Consider the following 18,709-nt stretch of genomic DNA (forward strand, 5'->3'; position numbering starts at 1 on the left):
GTGGCCAGTGATTACAAATCAGGCAACAGACTCTTCCGAATAATAACGTATTTATTTAGCACTTCGTGAATGCTTAATGTATAAAAATATTCAACGGTACCCAGACTAAAGACAGCTCGAAATACGGGGTTGCCAAGCACAGCCGTGCATCTGAAGTTGAGGTCATTTTGTTTATATTGGAAAACACCTGGCAAGTGAATGTGGTATCATTCCCAAAAAATCTCAATCTGAGGTAAAAATCTCCCAGTAGATAAACTGGACGATGCCAGTGAGCGTCTAAGCTATTTTCAAGGAGGAGGCATCGACCTCTCTTCTGCGACCAGGCGAAATTTTTCTAGGGATTCTGGGCTCTCCAGCTGGACACGCCAAACTGTGCACCTGAGTGAAAGAGGCTTCTTGTTCCTCACGTCCTCCTCCCACCAGACAGGGGCTCCTGTCTCATCCTGGGGACATAGCGGAGACCCGCCCCCGTCTGGACGGCATGGTGGCTCCTTGAGTGAGGATGCTGGCTGCTGAATTAGGTGCAGATCTTCACAAACCCTGTACTTCCCAAGTTTAACATCCCACTCTGAATTCTGGATCACTCTGAATCATCCACTTCTGGATCAAAAGTCTTTCAATTTCCGGGTTAAGTTTTATTCCTGAGGCATTTGTTGTAGTTGTTCCTTAATTTTTAGTCAGATTCCCAAGGGCACTGCCACCACGTGAACGGACTGGTTCAACTACATCCCGTCTGATCAGCCAAGCATCGATTTGTGTTGAGCCCAACAGAGACTCTGGAAATCAAACCCCAACTGAGGGGTGGCTTGTTTCCGATGAGGTCATGAAGTCAGACCCCAGCCTGAAAGGGCTCGTGTGAGACTTGATATAAAGGAAGCAGAACTTGCTAGCTTCTTCAGAATGAGACAGGACACAGACGGCTTCCTATTTTGCCATAAGTAGTGTTAATTCCAAGATTATGAGACACCATGTTCAAGAGGAAGCACAGAAATAAACTCCAAAAAGTAAGACACAGGCATGGATCATGTGCACCAGCGACCCATGCTCTGCATTTGTTCTGTCCTCTGCTCTCTCTGCACACCCTAGTTGCATATAAAAAAGCTTCACAACATGCTTGTACTCTGTTTTTTTTTTTTTCCAGAACAACTTCATCTTATGCTCCAAATAAAAGACTGCCGGATCTTCTGAGAAAAAGAGAGAAGGAAGGAAAAAAAAAAAAGAGGGAAGGATCATCTTTGATCGTGCAATGAGTCGATTCCAAAATGTAGAAAACAGGTAAAGACACTTGATCGCCATGACTCTGTGTAAAACAGTGGCGGTTATAAGGAGACAATCTGGCTCTTTGTAAAGAGGTAATTTCTCCCCCACATTATTCCCCCTTTCATATAGCAATGGCTGTATTCTCCCATCATGGCAAGGGCTGGGCTGTCTTTCTTCCAGAAAATGCTCTGCTAGCTGATAGAGACCATGGAGCTGTGAAAACAGAAATGGAGGGGGGGGGAAGGCTCATAAAGGAGTTACTTGAGGCAACATGATCTCAGGCTACAAACAGAAGATTTAACAGGTGCTACTGACCCACAGGGAAGAGCTAGTATCTAGAATAGGACCAATGTGTTTTAATTCCTACTCCTCTAATTTTTTTTTTTTGGAAGTCAAAGGTCTTTGGACGGAGAAAACATGCCAAAGACTTCAGAACACCACTACTGGGCCCCTCTCCCTAGACCTCCTCTAACAGACAACGTGTCGGGGAAGTAGAGACGGCCAGGATGCACAAAATCGGGGGCCTCTGTAATTTACAGAGTGGCTCGAGCTTCCCTCTACTGTCTTACAGTCAAGGCCAAAAAAAAAAAACAACCCAGAAAAAAGGATTTCTTTCAGTACTGAGGCTTAGGAGTCCTAAAGGCCTCGGGGAAGCTTCATGTCCACGCTTTGCAAAGCAACTCTGTGAAGATGGGGGCCGGGGGGCAGGGCAGCAGACCCAGCTCGTCGCCATTCCGGGCCGTGTGTCCAATGCCGGCGACGCGGATGGCAGCTATGAAAGCGGAAGGCGTGGAAGGCTTGTGATGCCAACGTGTCAGGGGCCCCCGAGGCTCTGATCAGGAACTCCCCCCGAGGACTGGTCCCCTTCTGGCAGGGCTAGGGCGGCTGTATCAAAGTTATCTGCAACAAGAGAGCTGGAAAAGGTATCTCAGTGACCCCGAGCGTCTACACCACCAGCTCCCACACTCGGCCTTTCAGTGACGGCTCTAGAACCCACAGCTGTGACGCACAACAGTTGTAAGGACAAAGAGAGTGGCAAAGGCAGGCAGCTGACATTAGGGCAGGATACACCGTGCACACAGAGTTAGAGCCGATTCCAGAAGAGTCCGGCAGTGACGGGCCACCATGCTGCTCGCTTCAGAGGTGACGATGCAGGAGCCAGTGGAAGAAGCCAGACACGTTCTGAATCTCAGACCTTCTGCTTAGAAGTCCCTACTGCTAATTAGGCACCGACGTTTAGGTGTTTTGTTAACCATCTCTTTTTAAAGATGTTTTCCGTGGAAGTTTATTGGTGTCATAGGATGAACGGTAAAAATCGAGTAAGTCACCCTAAAAATAATGGCCTTTAGTGTTTCAGAGTAAGAGAAAAAAGGTACATGGTCTTTCCTGTTACTGTTCGAGAAGCCCATGTCATGCACTGCTGGTCAACAATGTCCTTCGTGTGGCCCCATCAAGTCACTGAGGGGAGCTGCATGTGTGTGTTCTCTGTATCTGGAGGCCAGGCCCCAGGTCTCAACTTTTCAGGAAAAAGGCTTGATGTTTTAATTTCGATGGAAGTTTGAATTGTAATGGCTTGCTCTTAATGGCTCAAGGGTGGAAGAAGCCAAAGTTGAAAAAGTTATTCAGTATCCTTTCATCCCTTAGTTTGTAAGTGTCCAGCAAAAACAGATCACTTCCAGGTGCCTAAAAACTACATTGGCTTGTTCAAATTCCTGGAAGAAAAAGAGGAGGTCCACAGCCCAGCTAAAATGTAGAGATGCCACTGTGTCCAGCAGGTTCCAAGGACCGCATTGGACAGATGGTACAGTTGGCATATGAGTTCCTCACTCCCCCACTGGAGAAAGGCCAGCTGACCAACTAGTCTCAGGGAACAGTGGAGTTTACAGGGATCTTCAATCACAACCCACTCTCATCTCCTTAGAGGAAGGGAGCAGCTGGGTCTGGGAAGGAAATCTTGCCAGTTGGTGGCAAAGACTAGAGCCCCGTTTCCCCATCTACTCTTCACATCCGTTATTCTGACTCCAAAATAAAAATCCTTTTGAAGACACAGTAAGACTGAAGATTGCTAACAAGCTGGTTCTTAGAGTTTTCTAAAATCCTACTTGCCTGACTATATCCCCTCAAATGCCTGTATATGCAAAGTGAGAATGCGAATCTGTTAATGCCATGTGAGGATCAAGGTGCTTTTCAAGTGCTCTTACCTTCTCTTGGTTGTACTTGGAGGACCTCATCAGAGCATTTTCTGCAAGTTCTTTGGCTGTGGCTGAGCCAAAAATGCCTTTGAGTTCTCATGAAATGACTGTCAAAGTCAAGTCCAGTTTCAGTCGAGAACCCATTCGGCCAGGATGGAAACACTACATCGCTTCAGGACCTTTGAGGGTGTGGGTTGGTTTCAAGTCTTGCTCGGGGGCAGGTTCAGGACGTGGCTGAGCCAGCAGTGAGTAACTTTCAGAGTCAACTCTTTAGAAGGGGCAGTCTGCAGAATCAGGGCGGAACACTGGGTCTGGCTGCTGTCTGAAACCCTGCCCAAGGCAATGACAGGCCCCAAACCCACTGACGCCTGTGGGGTTTCAGTCATATGCCATGTCCTGGGCTGGTGTCAGCCCTACAATTTTGAAATGTTTTGTGATAAGGGATTAAACTGCTGGATTTGGGTGGTAGGTTTGCAAATCACCAGAAAAGTCATAAGAGAAATGTACCGTGTTTGTAAAAAAAAAATAAGGTGACTCTATGTTTGACGGTGTAGAATATCGTATATGGATCCTAATCGTCAAGATTCGTGCGGAGATTTCCTACGGTATCAGAGTTCGAGTTGTATGATCTGGCCTGTATCGTAGACTCCAGGTAAGAAATGCAGCAGCTTGTATGATAACTACATGAACTCGAGACTCGTCTTTTATCATTTATCTTTACAATAACACATGTACGAAGCGATGCAAGTTATGATCTGGTTCCTCTTCCAAAGACACACATCATAAAAGCAAGACAAGTGGACAAATTAAACAGAAGCACAAAAGCAAACGAGGGGACTCATGATCCCTTCAACAGGGGACACTCTCAAGTCTAGTCTTGCGATTCCCCTTCCTCCTTAACTTAAAATTCACATGCTTTGGTGGACAGAGGGTATAGGTGTGACTATAAAACAACGATCTTGATTTTCAAGAGTGAGTCATGGAACTAGCTACACACATCTTAATCTGAATCCTTCTCTACAGCCTGTTTTTAAGCAGGCTCCATGCCCAACGTGGAGCCCAATGTGGGGTTTGAACTCACTATCCTGAGATCAAGACATGAGCTGGGATCAAGAGTCGGACGCCTAACTGAGCCACCCGGGCGCCCCTGCAGCCTGTTCCATATAAGACTCATAAATGAAGGAAGGAGGGACCGACTGAAGCGAGTTTGGTGAGAGAATCAACACAGAATTCTGAGAAGAAATCTACTTTTTCTAATGTCATGAAACTCACGATAATACATCAGACCCAGAGGCTCAGAATCTAGCCAATGAACAACCCTCTTGATCCTGGAAACTTGTAAAGAGGGCCAACTGCACAAATCAGCATTCAGAACTTACTAAATCTGATTTTAAAATACTATGTTTCATATTTGAAAGACATCTGAAAATTCAAAATAATTTCCTAATATCCAAGAATCTCAAAGTTAGGGAGAGTTATTCTGGACTAGCGACTGGGAACACTGCATTCGTTAAGGCCTGAAGTACTGTTTGTCATCTCGTCTGTGAACCCTTTAAATTTCAAATAATAATGAACTTTGAGCTCACTTTAGCAACACCTTCCTCTGAAACCTCGCTGTTAGGAAGAGCTTTCTGGAACAACACACCGTGTGATTTCCCTCCCTCGGCACAGAAAGGGAAAGTCATGTGTCAGCCAGATGTATGTTTTCCATGCTCATCCTTTTTAATAAAGTGGGCTCGTTCAAGGGCTTTTGGGGGCAGACCCCAGGCGTTGCCAAGGGAGAAGCATGTCCCTGGGCCATGAGGAGTGGGTCCTTGCTCTGGTGGCAAATCCCCCAGGAGTGAGTCCAGTCTTGCCCACGGCAGGAGAGGGACCCACGCAAGGTGTTGCCGTGGCCCGGGGAAGTGTATGCTCCCCTGCACTAATAAGCACCAAGAGGAAAGGAGCATCCTAGACGTACTTCTATTTTTTAAATGTAGGAGGACACTTGGCTAAAACTTTTGCACACAGGTGAGTGAAGAGTTTTCTCACTGCCTCAGGCCAGAGAAGGGCAGTGGCCCAGCCCTGAATGGACCATTCCTGGTTGTGTGGTGGTGGCAGCAGAGGTCTAGTGAGCTTAGAAGAGAAATAAAAGATTCTGCACAGAGAGACAGAGAAGCGCCACGTCTCTAGACGGCGAAGGCTCATGCACGGTGAGTAAGGGAGAAGCCAAGCAGGTGTGGGTGCCCGTAGACTCACAAACGCGGGGCTCTGTCGTGACCGACCTGCCGTGGCTCTGCATGTCCCCCAGCTCCTTCTGCAGCCTGGCGTTCTTCTCCTCTTCCTCCAGCAACCTCCTCTTCACGGTACGCAGCTCCTGCTGAGCCTCACACTTGATGTCGTTGGCCACCACCACCGCCGTCTGCAGGTCCGCCTGGAACCGCCTCCACTCCTCTGTCTCCTCCTGAAAATGCCAGAAGCCACGCCGGCGTCAGAGGCCAGCTGGGGCCGGTGTGTGGGCAGGGGCCCCAGGGGCCCCACGTCAGGCAGCCCTTAGTGAGTCCTGCTTCAGTGCCGTCCCACCACCGGGGAAAAGGCCCGGCCCGGCTGGGAAGGACGCTCTTGTGCTATCAGCGTTTATCCTGAAATTCAAAGACTGCTTTGATTTTGTTTCCTGCCAACACTACTCTGTGGTTCCAGGGCCCACGGGAAGGTATTGAGAAAGCAGGCTACAAGAGTCAACAGGGTCTTTTTCGAAGGGTTCCAAACCGAAGGCGGGGATGCGCTTAGTAAAACGACAGAGAAGGCTCCCTATCCCCTGCTGTAGCCAAATCTCACCTTTATCTGCTTAGTCAGAGTCTTCAGCTGCCTTTCCAGGTCTGACTTCTGTTCCTCCAGCTTCATCACATTGCCTGGAAATAAACAAGTCAGACAGGAGTTGGAAAAGGCGCCAGACTCCTGGGAGAAAGTAAGCGAGGTAGCGAGGGAGCAGCTCCAGATTTCAAATCCATCCCTTCTGCTATAAATTCCATCCTCAGCACCCTGAAACCTGGCAGCTAGAAACTGGAGGTTCTTCCAACACAGAAAATGGGATGGTTTGGGGAATAAGTGGTGTTGAGTTAGGTTATACTCTCAGATGGAACAGTCAGGCAGCACTATGGGAAGAGGTCTGAATAGCCACTCGTATTTATTAACACTCACTCCTGGCCCCCCTGGTGGTCGCATATTATGGTCCTGAATGTCCTTTATCGCTGTGAGGTAGAGGGCTTTTGTATAACAGAGAATATGACTGGTTATTACTATGGTGGCTTTTAGACCAGTTGCTAGAGTCGTGGTTTTTAATTGTAGTTAGACCAGAGAATCACCTGGGAAGCCTCTCAAAAGCAAACCTGTTCAAAGCCCCAGACTGTGACCCACAGAGCGGGAACACCCATGGGAAGACAGGATCTTGGGTGGGTGCATTTTAACAGCTCCAAAGGTGACCTGACTGCTCTCTCTAATTAAGAATATCCTCAGTCCCCTTCTCTCTGTGCCTCTGATTCTTCCATGTTGTTACCAGAGTCATTTCAATTTAAATCTGATCATGTCCATTACCTAGTTAAAATTCTTCAATCGTTCTTCATGATTCGTTCCAGGGCAGTAGCTGTCTATTGAGGATATGAATCAGAATTATCAGAGAAGCTTCAATGAGAATAAACGACACACGGTCGGGTCCCACCCCAACCATTCTAATCCAGCATGTGGGGCCTGAGAATCTGTGTTTGGGGTCAATGAGGCAGAATAAGAAATCACTCCTTCACTTCTTTTTACTTTTCTGTCCATTTCTCTCGAGGATCTTATAGGGAGGAGTGACTGGTCTCAGGCTGGATTTGTGTGTCCCTGGGCCTCCTAGTGAAAAGACATCTTAGTACTACCTTAACACCCTGGACAAAAGTTAAAAAGCTCCTCAAAAGACAGCCAGTCTATGTTATTTTCAATCTTGGATTATGTTAGGATACAACCATAGGGAATGGTGTGGACATCTGCTCTGGACATTAATTATAAGCTGGTTTTCTTGGTGGGGTTGTGCTTGACTTTTAAGGATTTGGGGACAACACAACCAAATTCTCATGAGCAATATATCAGAGACAAAGCAAAACTGGACTTCTCTTCTTTGACTTTATACGCTCTTCAAGTATGGTGCTGTTTGGAAATATACACTGTCAATGGTGGTGGGCTTTAGTTATCTTCTCAAGCATAATTACTGAGAACTGTCTAAATGATGCTGACACTGAATGCTGATGTTCTGTAATTCTGCTGTGTATCACATCCAGTGAAGGATGGAACTCTGGTGCTAACCAAGCAATCAAGGTGTAGAACACACAGTCAACTCTCATGATTTGTGGCAATTACATAAAGTCGCCATGCACGCCAAATTCGCAAATACTGAACTTTGCTCCTACGGGAAATACAGGGTTCGGTTCCTGCAAGCCTCTGATCACAACATTTTTATCAAAGGAGACATTACTTCTGTTATACAGAGTCGTTTGCCAGTGTCCTTGTAAAAAAAAAAAAAAACAAGCCCGTCCCATCAGTGCTGGAAACCTGCTTACCCACATAACCCTTTTCCTGCTAACACTCAGTAGGTATTTTAAAAATTCTTCAGCAGCCTCCTGATCGACAGAACCTGCCTCGCCTGCAAGTTTTTACCTTTTCTCATGCTGTGAGGCCTTCCAAGCTTCAAGAGCCAGCCAGCACCAGCTCAGAAGGGTCTAACGCTTTTCTGACCCTGGGAAACATGACTGTAAAAGTCTCTGGTTTTTAGTTGCACAATAATGTAGTCCGCTATTTTTTTTTTTAGCCAGACATCATCTTGTGAATCCGCAAATATAGCTGCACATCTTCGTCACATGCCACAGATTTTACTTCAGCATTTTCCAGAGTGGTGAATTTCTATCTTCCTTTCTCTGGAAGTTTTCGTTAACATTGAACTCACAGCCAACAGCACTAAAACTCGTGCTTGAACAAAGCTCATCTAACACTTATTTTCTCCATTAGGCACATCCCGGCTTTCCAGCCGTAGGGACCCCAGACGGCATTTCAGGACTTCATTTAGGGGCCACTTTATACAGTGAAATAGCCAAAAAAAAAAAAAAAAAAAAAGGCACAAAAATCATGGCACCAAATAACCACGAGAAAGATACTTGTTTGCAGTATGAGAGCTGAAACAAGAAGAAGGCAAAGGGTCACCTTGTTCGAGCTGAGCTGGGAATGCACTTGGGGAGACTAAAATTTTTTGCTGCGCTCTCTGTGCACGTCTGCAAATGATGTGAGAAGTGCCGTGTTGATTTTGGGGTTACAAATAAATTCTGGCAAGCAGGTGAATTCCCAGATATGGCTTCCGCAAATAATGAGGATGGGCGAACAAGTCGGGGAACTTTTCAGGCAACCAACTACGCTATTTTTAGCAATGGTGAGTGTCACGGAAAGCTCTGTGCATTAATTCCTTTGTGACAAAAGCAAAACACATTAGATGTGATAATTTGATAAAGCTTATTTGGACAAAGCAGGCAATGTTTAACTAATCCCTTTTAACGTCTTTCCCTATTCAAAGCAAACAATGAGTTCATAAAGAAGCCAAATACTGGAGCCTCTTTGGTGATGAAGTGGCCGATCTCTAGAAGTTACTTGATATCCTGGCTTAATGGGACACATGCTAGAACGGTTTTCTCCCTAGCCCATTGTTCAAATCCATCTGACCATCTGTCACCCGTCTTCCTACCTGTCAGATCCAAAAGACAATGCTCTGTCAATACCCAGTGAGCGTGGGCAGTGGTGTGGCTCATGCACAGTAGACCTAACACTCCAAAATGTGTTTGCTCTTTTTCACAATCACCCCGTGCTGCTGACTCATGTTCAACAATCTTTCTTCCACACCACCCACTTTTCCAGTTCTTTTCCAGTTAAAGAGGTTAATCACTCTGCCTTTCTTGACTGCCATTGTTCCTACAAGACTGCCGAATACGAGGAAGGAAGACTTTTCACAACCATTCTCACAGACCCTCCCAGGCATTCGGTTCACATCGTGCTCACTCCTGATCCACGTCTGACCAGGGCTCGAGTTCACTTACTCTCTAGCTCACTAATGAGCTGGTTGTTATGTAACTTGACAGCCCGATGCTGCTCCACCTGATCTTCCAATTCAAATATGGTTTCCTTCATGTCTTTAATCTCCGCATCACTCTCTGATGCTTTCTCTTGCAGTTTCAGGCTGGTTCGGCTCAGTTGTTCTGCTTGATGATCACATATCTCCTTCAAGTAAGAATAATCCTTTTCCACCTAAAATGAAAGGAAGGTTGCCTGGTCAGTTTACCAGGAAAGAGTTCCTCACCTATCAGCATCAGGCTCATCCATGCAACAGCGGAGGAAGCTCTTGGCATGTGCTATACCCTGGTATCATTTCTGTATTCTTAGCCTCGGAAATAGCCAAGGCTATAAATATACAGAGAAACGTGACTGTCTGCAAACGGCCAAATATGGTGGAGCCTGTGTCCCTCCCTACAGGCATGAAGGAAGCTGCAGGTGGTTAGGTGCCCTGCGGTCCTGTGACTGGGTGCAAGAGCGCTTCCCTGGGAGGCTCTGGTACTGCACCCGGAGCGCTGGCCCGGATGCGGGCGAGGCTCCCCTCCTCACATCTGCTGTGGAGCAGCGCCCTCTGCTGGGCAATCCAGGAACAATGCCCCCGAGACCCGACCGATCCCCTGCAAACGCCAAATGTCTTTAGCCGTAAGGTACTTCGGGTACAGTGTTTCTTTAGAGAAATGTGACATTCATGTGACGGAGAACACCAGCTGAAGGCACAGAACTGAAACATGGGCATGCACCAGACACAGAGAAGCGGCACAGGACAAGCACTCATTTCACCTTTTCAGTTCTGAATCATTAAACATTTTAAATACACAGAAGAGCACCCAGAGTGACAAGATAATAACCATGTGCCCAAACGGACTTCACAGTGATGAAATTTTGCCGCATTTGCTAAATATTTTTACTTTAGCAGGATTTAGTAAAGTCCCAACCTTCTCTCCCGCCCCAGAGAGTAATTCGCATTATCCGAAAAGTGGTGTGGTTGTTGCTTGAATGGTTTTTCACTTTTACTGCATATGAATGTGCCCGAGATAATACACAGTATTGCTGTGTTTAAAAATTTATTTTATCTTGGGCGCCTGGGTGGCTCAGTTGGTTAAGCAACTAACTGCCTTCGGCTCAGGTCATGATCTTGGAGTCCCGGGATCGAGTCCTGCATCGGGCTCCCTGCTCGGCGGGGAGTCTGCTTCTCCCTCTGACCCTCCTCCCTCTCATGTTCTCTGTCTCTCATTCTCTCTCTCAAATAAATAAATAAATAAAATCTTTAAAAAAAAATTTATTTTATCTTTTGTTTTATTTTTATTTTTAAGTAATTTAATCTCTGCACCCAACGTGGGCTCGAACTCACAACCCTGAGGTCAAGAGTCACATGCTCCACTGACTGAGTCAGCCAAGCGTCCCGTTTTAAAATTTTTATACAAATCATATTATACTATAATTATGCTTTTGCAGTATACTGTCGCTCTGTATTACATTATATGGTAAGATGCTTTTGTCCTGTACTATACTATACTTCTTATGCTTTTGTAAAACTTTTTTTTAAGATTTTATTTATTTGAGAGAGAGAATGAGATAGAGAGAGAGAGAACATGAGAGGGGGGAGGGTCAGAGGGAGAAGCAGACTCCCTGCTGAGCAGGGAGCCCGATGTGGGACTCGATCCCGGGATTCCAGGATCACGATGAGCCGAAGGTAGTCGCTTAACCAACTGAGCCACCCAGGCGCCCCTGTGAAACTTGTTTTTAACTGTGTTTTTGAGATGTAGCCACACTGATATCCACAATGTGTGGGCCAGGAGTGAAACTGGAGGGTGTAACCAGGGAACCAGAAAGGATGAGCACCCCGAGGTGGGGGGGTCTCCACGTGCAGCTGAGGCTGCTGGCCTCCCAAGGGCCCCGACCCAGCTTTACTTCCTTCGTGTTGGCTTGTCGTGATCACAAGCACCAAATGGTAAGCAGAGCGGTGGGGAGGGGCCCCTGGGATGGGTGCTGCGGACGGCTGGGGCCATTGAACTTGTAAGTCAGTATGTTGTTTTAAATCACACACCTCATTCTTCCTTCTTAATTTGGGACTCATTCTCTCAAGTTCAGCAATATATTCCAGAAAGCTCTCTTATGAAAACCAACAACAACAACAACAGAAACTCTTAAGTAACTTCATAATTTCTGCCTGCAGGAGCTTCCTGGGTAATAACAGGCAGCTATTGTTATATTCATTTTACAGATTAACAAATGGAGAGAGGGAGAAGTAAAGCCACTTGAAAAGAGTCCAGTTTATCAGGTAGCTACGGCCAGCACCTTGTACTGCCATGACCCTCTGGGGTTCTGGGTTGCCGTCCACGGGACTGGCCTTCCCACTGGCCAGTTTTTTCATTCAACGGCTACACTATCAGACAACCAGCAAAGTGATTTCCAATGTCTCCTCTTCAGAAAAGAAATCCCTCTCACGCATCCAAGGAAGACCTCTCATCTTCAAAAATCAACTTGCTCTAGACATGGGGTGTGCAGAATTGCATTACAAACAGAGTCAAATGAATTTCCCCGGGGAGCCCCAGTCCTTCCTGGAGAGGGATGGTTAGAGCCAGTCCCAGAGGCAGATGGCAGCAGAGACCACTCGGGACTCCCCCACCCTGCAGGGCTCAGCCCGGTCTCCAGCCTTCCAGGATGGGGGACACAGGGACAGGGAGGGCGGCTCCGAGAAGAGATGGGGTGAGAACCTTTCCCCTGGCTTGTCAGACACTGAAACTGAGGAAAAGGTTACCATCAAGGGTCCGCACTATTTCCAGACACTGGAAACTACTCGCGTCACTTCCAGGATTGGGCCAACCTTTCTGGCCTGAGAACTAGATGTTCTCTTCTGGCCACATTCCTGCTGTCCCCACCCCGCAAGCTCCCCCGGTGACCTCCTACTCCCCTCAAGATTCAGGTTGTAAATCAAACAAAAGGACATGTCCTGATGACTCAGGGTTTCACTGTGAATTTCTCTGTTGTGTTCTAATCAAGTAAAATTCTCCTCATTCGCTGAGACTTGAAAGGTGGTTTTCTTCCCACCAAAACTCTCTGGCCTTAAGACCACAGTGTGTCAGAGTCCTCAGGTCGGCCTCAGATGTTTTTCTGTCTCTTCACTGCCACGGAACCAGGAAGCAGCACAAATCAGTGATGAGGAGTAACAGTTCTGGGGGTCAGACCCCACTGTGAACCCTGGCCTTCATCAATTCATCAATTTAGCTAGTCGCCGAGCCATTCTCTGCCTCAGCTTCTTCAGATGCAAAAAATTAGACAACAACAGTATCTCTAGCATAAAATTATGACGATTAAATCAGATTAGATGATCTAAAGGCTTGAAGAGTCCTAGCACATATAAAGCCCTAAAATATTAGTTATTATTAAAATATGACCATAATTTTATTTTTTAACATATTCATAGCACTATAGCAGCCTCTCCCCTAATTCGGTGACAAGTGTCTCTAACATTCACTCATTTATTCAACAAGTATTTCCTGGATATCTAATATATGGAAGAAGTCACAATGTTAAAATTACACAGCTGATCCGTGAACAAGGGGAAGGGGGCGGTTAGGGGCACCAACCTCCCCGCCACAGTCAAAACTTTATGACTTTACTAAACCGGAACTTTTGACTCCACCAAAACTTAACCACTAATAGCCTTCTATTGGCTGGGAAGCCTTATCGATAACATAAACAGTGGGTTGACATATGTTTTGTATGTGATATGCATTATGTACTGTATTCTTAGAATAAAGGAAATGAGAGAAAAGAAAATGTTATTTAGAAAATCGTAAGGAGGGATGCCTGGGTGGCTCAGTCGGTTAAGCGTCTGCCTTTGGCTCAGGTCATGATCCCAGGGTCCTGGGATCGAGTCCCACATCGGGCTCCCTGCTCCGCAGGGATCCTGCTTCTCCCTCTGCCTCTGCCTCTCTCTCTCTCTCTGTCTCTCATGAATAAATAAATAAAATCTTAAAAAAAAAAAAAAGAAAAAAGAAAATCGTAAGGAAGAGAAAATACATTTACAGTACTGTACTTGCTGGAAAAAAAAAGCCGGGCGCCTGGGTGGCTCAGTTGGTTAAGCAACTGCCTTCGGCTCAGGTCATGATCCTGGAGTCCCGGGATCAAGTCCCGCATCGGGCTCCCTGCTTGGCAGGGAGTCTGCTTCTCCCTCTGACCCTCCCCCCTTTCATGTGCTCTCTGTCTCTCTCATTCTCTCTGTCTCAAATAAATAAATAAATAAAATCTTTAAAAGAAAAAAAAAAGCCCACATATACGAGGACCCATGCTGTACAAGGGTTAGCTGTACAGAATGTGAACGTGAATAAACTTGGAGTGATTGCTTTAGTAACTTCACCAGGAATAAGAATGTGTTACTTCTGCTGTGTTTGTTTGTACATCTAACTTGGTTCCTCCAAAACTCCTTTTGCTTAATTCTTGGCCCTGTTCCGAATATATACTGCTGATGGAGAGCCATATTTCATTCATGCTGACCAAAACTTGAACTTTTTTTTTTTTTTGTAATGCTGCCCTGCCAAGCAAGGTAGAGGAGAACGTGCTAATTCAGTTTACACTTTTGTCATGGAAAAAGAAAAATGGCGGGTGCCTGGGTGGCTCAGTTGGTTGGGCGGCTGCCTTCGGCTCAGGTCATGATCCTGAAGTCCTGGGATCGAGTCCCGCATCGGGCTCCCTGCTTGGTGGGGAGTCTGCTTCTCCCTCTCCCACTCCCCCCTCTCATGCTCACTCTCTCTCTCTCTCTCTCTCAAATAAATAAATAAAATCTTAAAAAAAAAAAAAAGAAAGAAAGAAAGAAAAAGAAAAATGGCTATAATAAACACTCAAAGAAGAGGGTAAAAATCTGCATTTCACTTTGGAACTTTCTAGATTTTCCAGATGAGTGCTCACAGAGGGGCTTCCCGAGTGCTCACCCAGGAGAGACAAATGCTGGGGCTTCGCAGACAAGTCCTAAGGTCAAGTGAAGGGAAGAATGGTGTTCAGGCATAACGTCAGGAAGGATATGAACATGTCTAAAGGGAAAAATGGGCCCCTCCAAAGGGAAGGGGGAATCAGCCCAGGAATTCCAGAAGGGAGAGCCCACACTTGGGTCCACGGGAGAAGCAGCGCCCCCTCTTCTGAGTTACATGGAGGCACAGGGGGTAGGAGCACAGATCCAGGGGGTCTGGTCCTATTGGCAAGACCACCCTTACTCAAACATCGGATGTCTCCTGGCCAAACCCTCAGGTTCAGCTCCCACCCCCCTGCACAAGGTTGCAAGAGCAGAGCCCTACAGGGCGGGGGGGGGAGGTTGGGGAGCCGAGGGAGCCGGCAGTCACGCGACATGTGACTGCTGTGTGTCCTGGGCCACATGATTGTCATGTCTGACCTAATAAAGGACAAAAGGGCATTCTGGCTCTACAGAGGCCACTTCCTAAGCTCCAGCTCCTGGTGCACAGCAGGCTTCAAACTCTGCACTACCAGGCCGGGGCCTGAGGCACAGTCCCTGAGCAACAGCCCCCCGTGAAGGCTTCCCAGTGCAGAGCCTGCAGGCCTTTCCCCAACCTGCCTGGACAAGTGTCTCCACTTGACTTCCTCGGGAGGACTGGAAAACAGGCTCTGTCACACAAATTTCTTTTCCTCTCCTTTCCTTTTTTTTTTTTTTTAAAGATTTTATTTATTCATTTGAGAGAGAGAGACTGAGAGAGAGAGAGAGCATGAAAGGGGGGAGGGTCGGAGGGAGAAGCAGACTCCCTGCCGAGCAGGGAGCCCGATGCGGGACTCGATCCAGGGACTCCAGGATCATGACCTGAGCCGAAGGCAGTCGCCCAACCAACTGAGCCACCCAGGCGCCCTCCTTTCCTTTTTTTTGAGAGAGAGAGAGCGCGCACGTGCAAGGCGGGGGTGGGAGAGGAGGGGCAGAGGATGAGGGAGAGAATCTTAAGCAGGCTCCACGCCCAGCTCGGAGCCTTAGATCCTGACCTGAGCCGAAACCAAGAGTCAGATGCTTAACCAACAGAGCCACCCAGGTGCCCCCACAAGTTTCTTATTGCCTTCTTCTCAGCATGAAGTCACAGGACTCTGCTCTGCCCAGAGAACTGATAAACTGTTGTCAGCCAAAGGCACTGGAGAGAATAGGGAAACAGTCTGAGGTGAAGACCACTGAAATGTCCGTGTCTTCAGCCTGAACAATTCAACCATAACCGACTCTCCCAAGAGTACCCAGTGCATGGTGCACGAAGGGGAAGTGATCCCTACGTTCTCCTGAACTCCACCACACAGATTCACCAATACTTCTGAGCTCCTCCAAGACGCCAGGGATGGGCAGGCGGCTTTCATACGAGTGAGCCTAGCCGATCTGCCGTAGGGACGATGACCTGACAGAGCTCAGGGCCCATCCTTGTCACATCTTTCTCTCAAATTCTGGTTTTGCCACTTGTGACCAGTGGCCCCCCCTAATTAGTTAGGCCTGGTGACCAATACTGGTCATGCAGGGATTACTGTACCCCTAGTTTTCCTTGACCACTCATAGCAAGTGTTTCTTTATAATCTCCTTTCTCTTCTGGAAAAGACACCTGAGTTTCTACAGTGAGAACTAAATCTCTAAAAGGATACCACCTATAGCTTTTGACCTTGGGGGAAAAAAATCAGTATTTTCTTTTAAAACTTCTGTGTTTCAAGCCTTGTGAAAACATTCTAACTTGAAATCAAGATCCCGGAACAACTGAAAATTTGAACGTCAGAAGAACATAAACCTGGATTGCATTATTGTCCAGAAAACCAAGAATCTCATGCAACAACACGCTCCTTGCCGCTGGCTGGGGCAGCCGTATGAGAGGCTTACAGGAGGCTGAACAATCAGGACTCTGGAAAGGAGACCCTTCCTCAAAGTCGTACGGAGGCACGTTCTATAATCATACAGGAAGCTGCCAGCAAAATTTGTGTTGGAGATCAGAGAAGCTGACAAGAATGGAGATACTAACTGAAGACAAAGAAAGGAGAGGAATAAAAAGCCTCCAAAATAATCACAATGATTGTAAATGTCCTACCAATTTTCCATTTACTGTGGGGAACAGATCCATCTTGTGCCCCCCCCCCCCAAAGAAGTAAATTTTAGGGCGCCTGGGTGGCTCAGTTGGTTAAGCGACTGCCTTCGGCTCAGGTCATGATCCTGGAGTCCCAGGATCGAGTCCCGCATCAGGCTCCCTGCTCGGCAGGGAGTCTGCTTCTCCCTCTGACCCTCCCCCCTCTCATGCTCTCTCTATCTCATTCTCTCTCTCAAATAAATAAATAAAATCTTTTAAAAAAAAAAAAAAGTAAATTTTAAGGCTTTTCAGAGGCTCTTCTCACAGTATCTGACTCATTTATGTAATTTAGCCAAACTGGAAACTTTTATGGACTTACTACATCTATCAGATCATAGGATGGTTTGGTACTGCTTTTCCTCTCTGTAAATATGTGATTTTGTTATTTCTCATAATATTCATATTTTGCCAAGAATTAGAGTGGATGAATGAAGAGTTCGGGTAGAAGTTGTTTATCACCAAGAAAACTGCTTGGTGATGAATAGGACACTCACCTTGACATCTGCTTAAGGCAGTTAAACGTGAAAGTTCTATGCAAAAATGTCTGGCGAGGCGATTGAGAACCGAAGAATTAGGATTTACCCCAGGAATGCAGAGATGATTTAACACTAGACTACCTTAGAAAATCTATTATTGTAATTTATCTCATTAACAAGTAGAGAAACCACCGTGATCACATAAAAACTACTCTAAGATCATGGCAGATGTGGAAGATCTACAGTAGATGTAGAAAATTTCAATCTCCAACCTTTTAAAAAAAAAGGCAAGCAAAATACTTGTATCACTCAATAAAAGGTACACAACAAGTGCTTACAACAGACATCCTTGATGAAATGTTGAAGGCACTCCTGTTAAACAAGGCCAAGGTCCCTGCACCACCACACTTCTATTCAGCACTGCGCAGCAGAGAGGGGCCTGCCCAAGGTCACAGACTGAACCATTAGCTAAGTCAGGAGGACCCAAACTTTCCACCTACCAAGCCACCACCTTCCCATCCTTCAGGATGGTTTTGTGCTGAAAGTGTTCCTGTTTCTTTGGGGCATGAGTCCCTTACATCTTATAACTTGAATTCATGGTTGCTGGTGGATTAGTTGATATCCTGTATTGGGGCTTCTACAGTAAGCTTCCAGGCAGCCTAGAAAGTCTGGGTTTTTACCTTTTCAAAGGTAACAGAAAAGGACAGGAAGGTTAGCACAGTTTACAACTCCACTCCAATTACAGATCGGTGGCCCTGTACACGTAAGACAGGGCAAACTTAGGGGCGCCTGGGTGGCTCAGTCGGTTAGGGGTCTGCCTTCGGCTCAGGTCATGATCCTCGGGTCTTGGGATCAGCCAGAGTCAAGCTCCCAGCTCAGTGGGGAATCTGCTTCTCCCTCTCCTTCTGCCCCTCCACCTGGCTCATGCTCTCTTAGATAAATAAATAAAATCATTAAAAAAAAGAAAAAAGAAACATGATTTTAGGGCCAGACAGTATTCTCTTATATAAATATTTCTTTTTTTTTTTTTTAAAGATTTTATTTATTTATTTGACAGAGAGAGACACAGTGAGAGAGGGAGCACAAGCAGGGGGAGTGGGAGAGGGAGAAGCAGGCTTCCCGCGGAGCAGGGAGCCCGATGCAGGGCTCGATCCCAGGACTCCGGGATCATGACCTGAGCCGAAGGCAGATGCTTAACGACTGAGCCACCCAGGCACCGTAAAATCATGTTTCAAAGAGTAAATGAGAAGAATATTCTCAGAAAATATTAAATTAAAAAAGAGTATGTACAAGAGAAGTCTAAAATTTTTTTTTTAAAGATTCACTTATTTATATTTGAGAGAGAGAGCACGTGTGCACCCGCAGGGGGAGTAACAGAAGAAGAGAGAGAGAGAATCCCCAGCAGACTCTCCACTGAATGGGGAGCCTTATGTGGGGCTCAGTCCCACGAACCTGAGACCATGACCTAAGTTGAAACCAAGAGTCAAACTCCCAACCGACTGAGCCACCCAGGCACCTCTAAAAATTTTTTTTAACTTGTGGGGCACACACACACATAAATCTGAAAGAAAACACCAAAATAGCGGTTATACTA

The 18,709-nt window shown here is 46.5% G+C and overlaps 1 protein-coding gene across 14 annotated transcripts in view; it reads right to left on the bottom strand.

The window, feature by feature from the left end:
- SPECC1 (sperm antigen with calponin homology and coiled-coil domains 1) overlaps positions 1-18,709 on the bottom strand; it is a 276,684-nt gene that overhangs the window by 84,167 nt on the left and 173,808 nt on the right. For 9 of the 14 annotated variants that reach the window (XR_010408729.1, XR_010408730.1, XM_064583452.1 and 6 more), the window contains 3 exons: positions 9,542-9,749; positions 6,270-6,343; positions 5,717-5,895 (listed from right to left, as the gene is read on the bottom strand). Coding sequence is in view for 12 of the 14 variants with exons in the window: in XM_064583452.1 (XP_064439522.1) it covers positions 5,717-5,895; positions 6,270-6,343; positions 9,542-9,749 (461 nt within the window). In the remaining 2 variants the exon portion in view is untranslated. The other 5 variants (XM_064583461.1, XM_064583460.1, XM_064583459.1 and 2 more) reach the window with 4 other exon arrangements.

Source organism: Mirounga angustirostris, unplaced genomic scaffold (assembly GCF_029215605.1).
Source record: "Mirounga angustirostris isolate CCGP_5_RB_7025 unplaced genomic scaffold, mMirAng1.0.hap1 SCAF_17, whole genome shotgun sequence".
NCBI lineage: Eukaryota > Metazoa > Chordata > Mammalia > Carnivora > Phocidae > Mirounga > Mirounga angustirostris.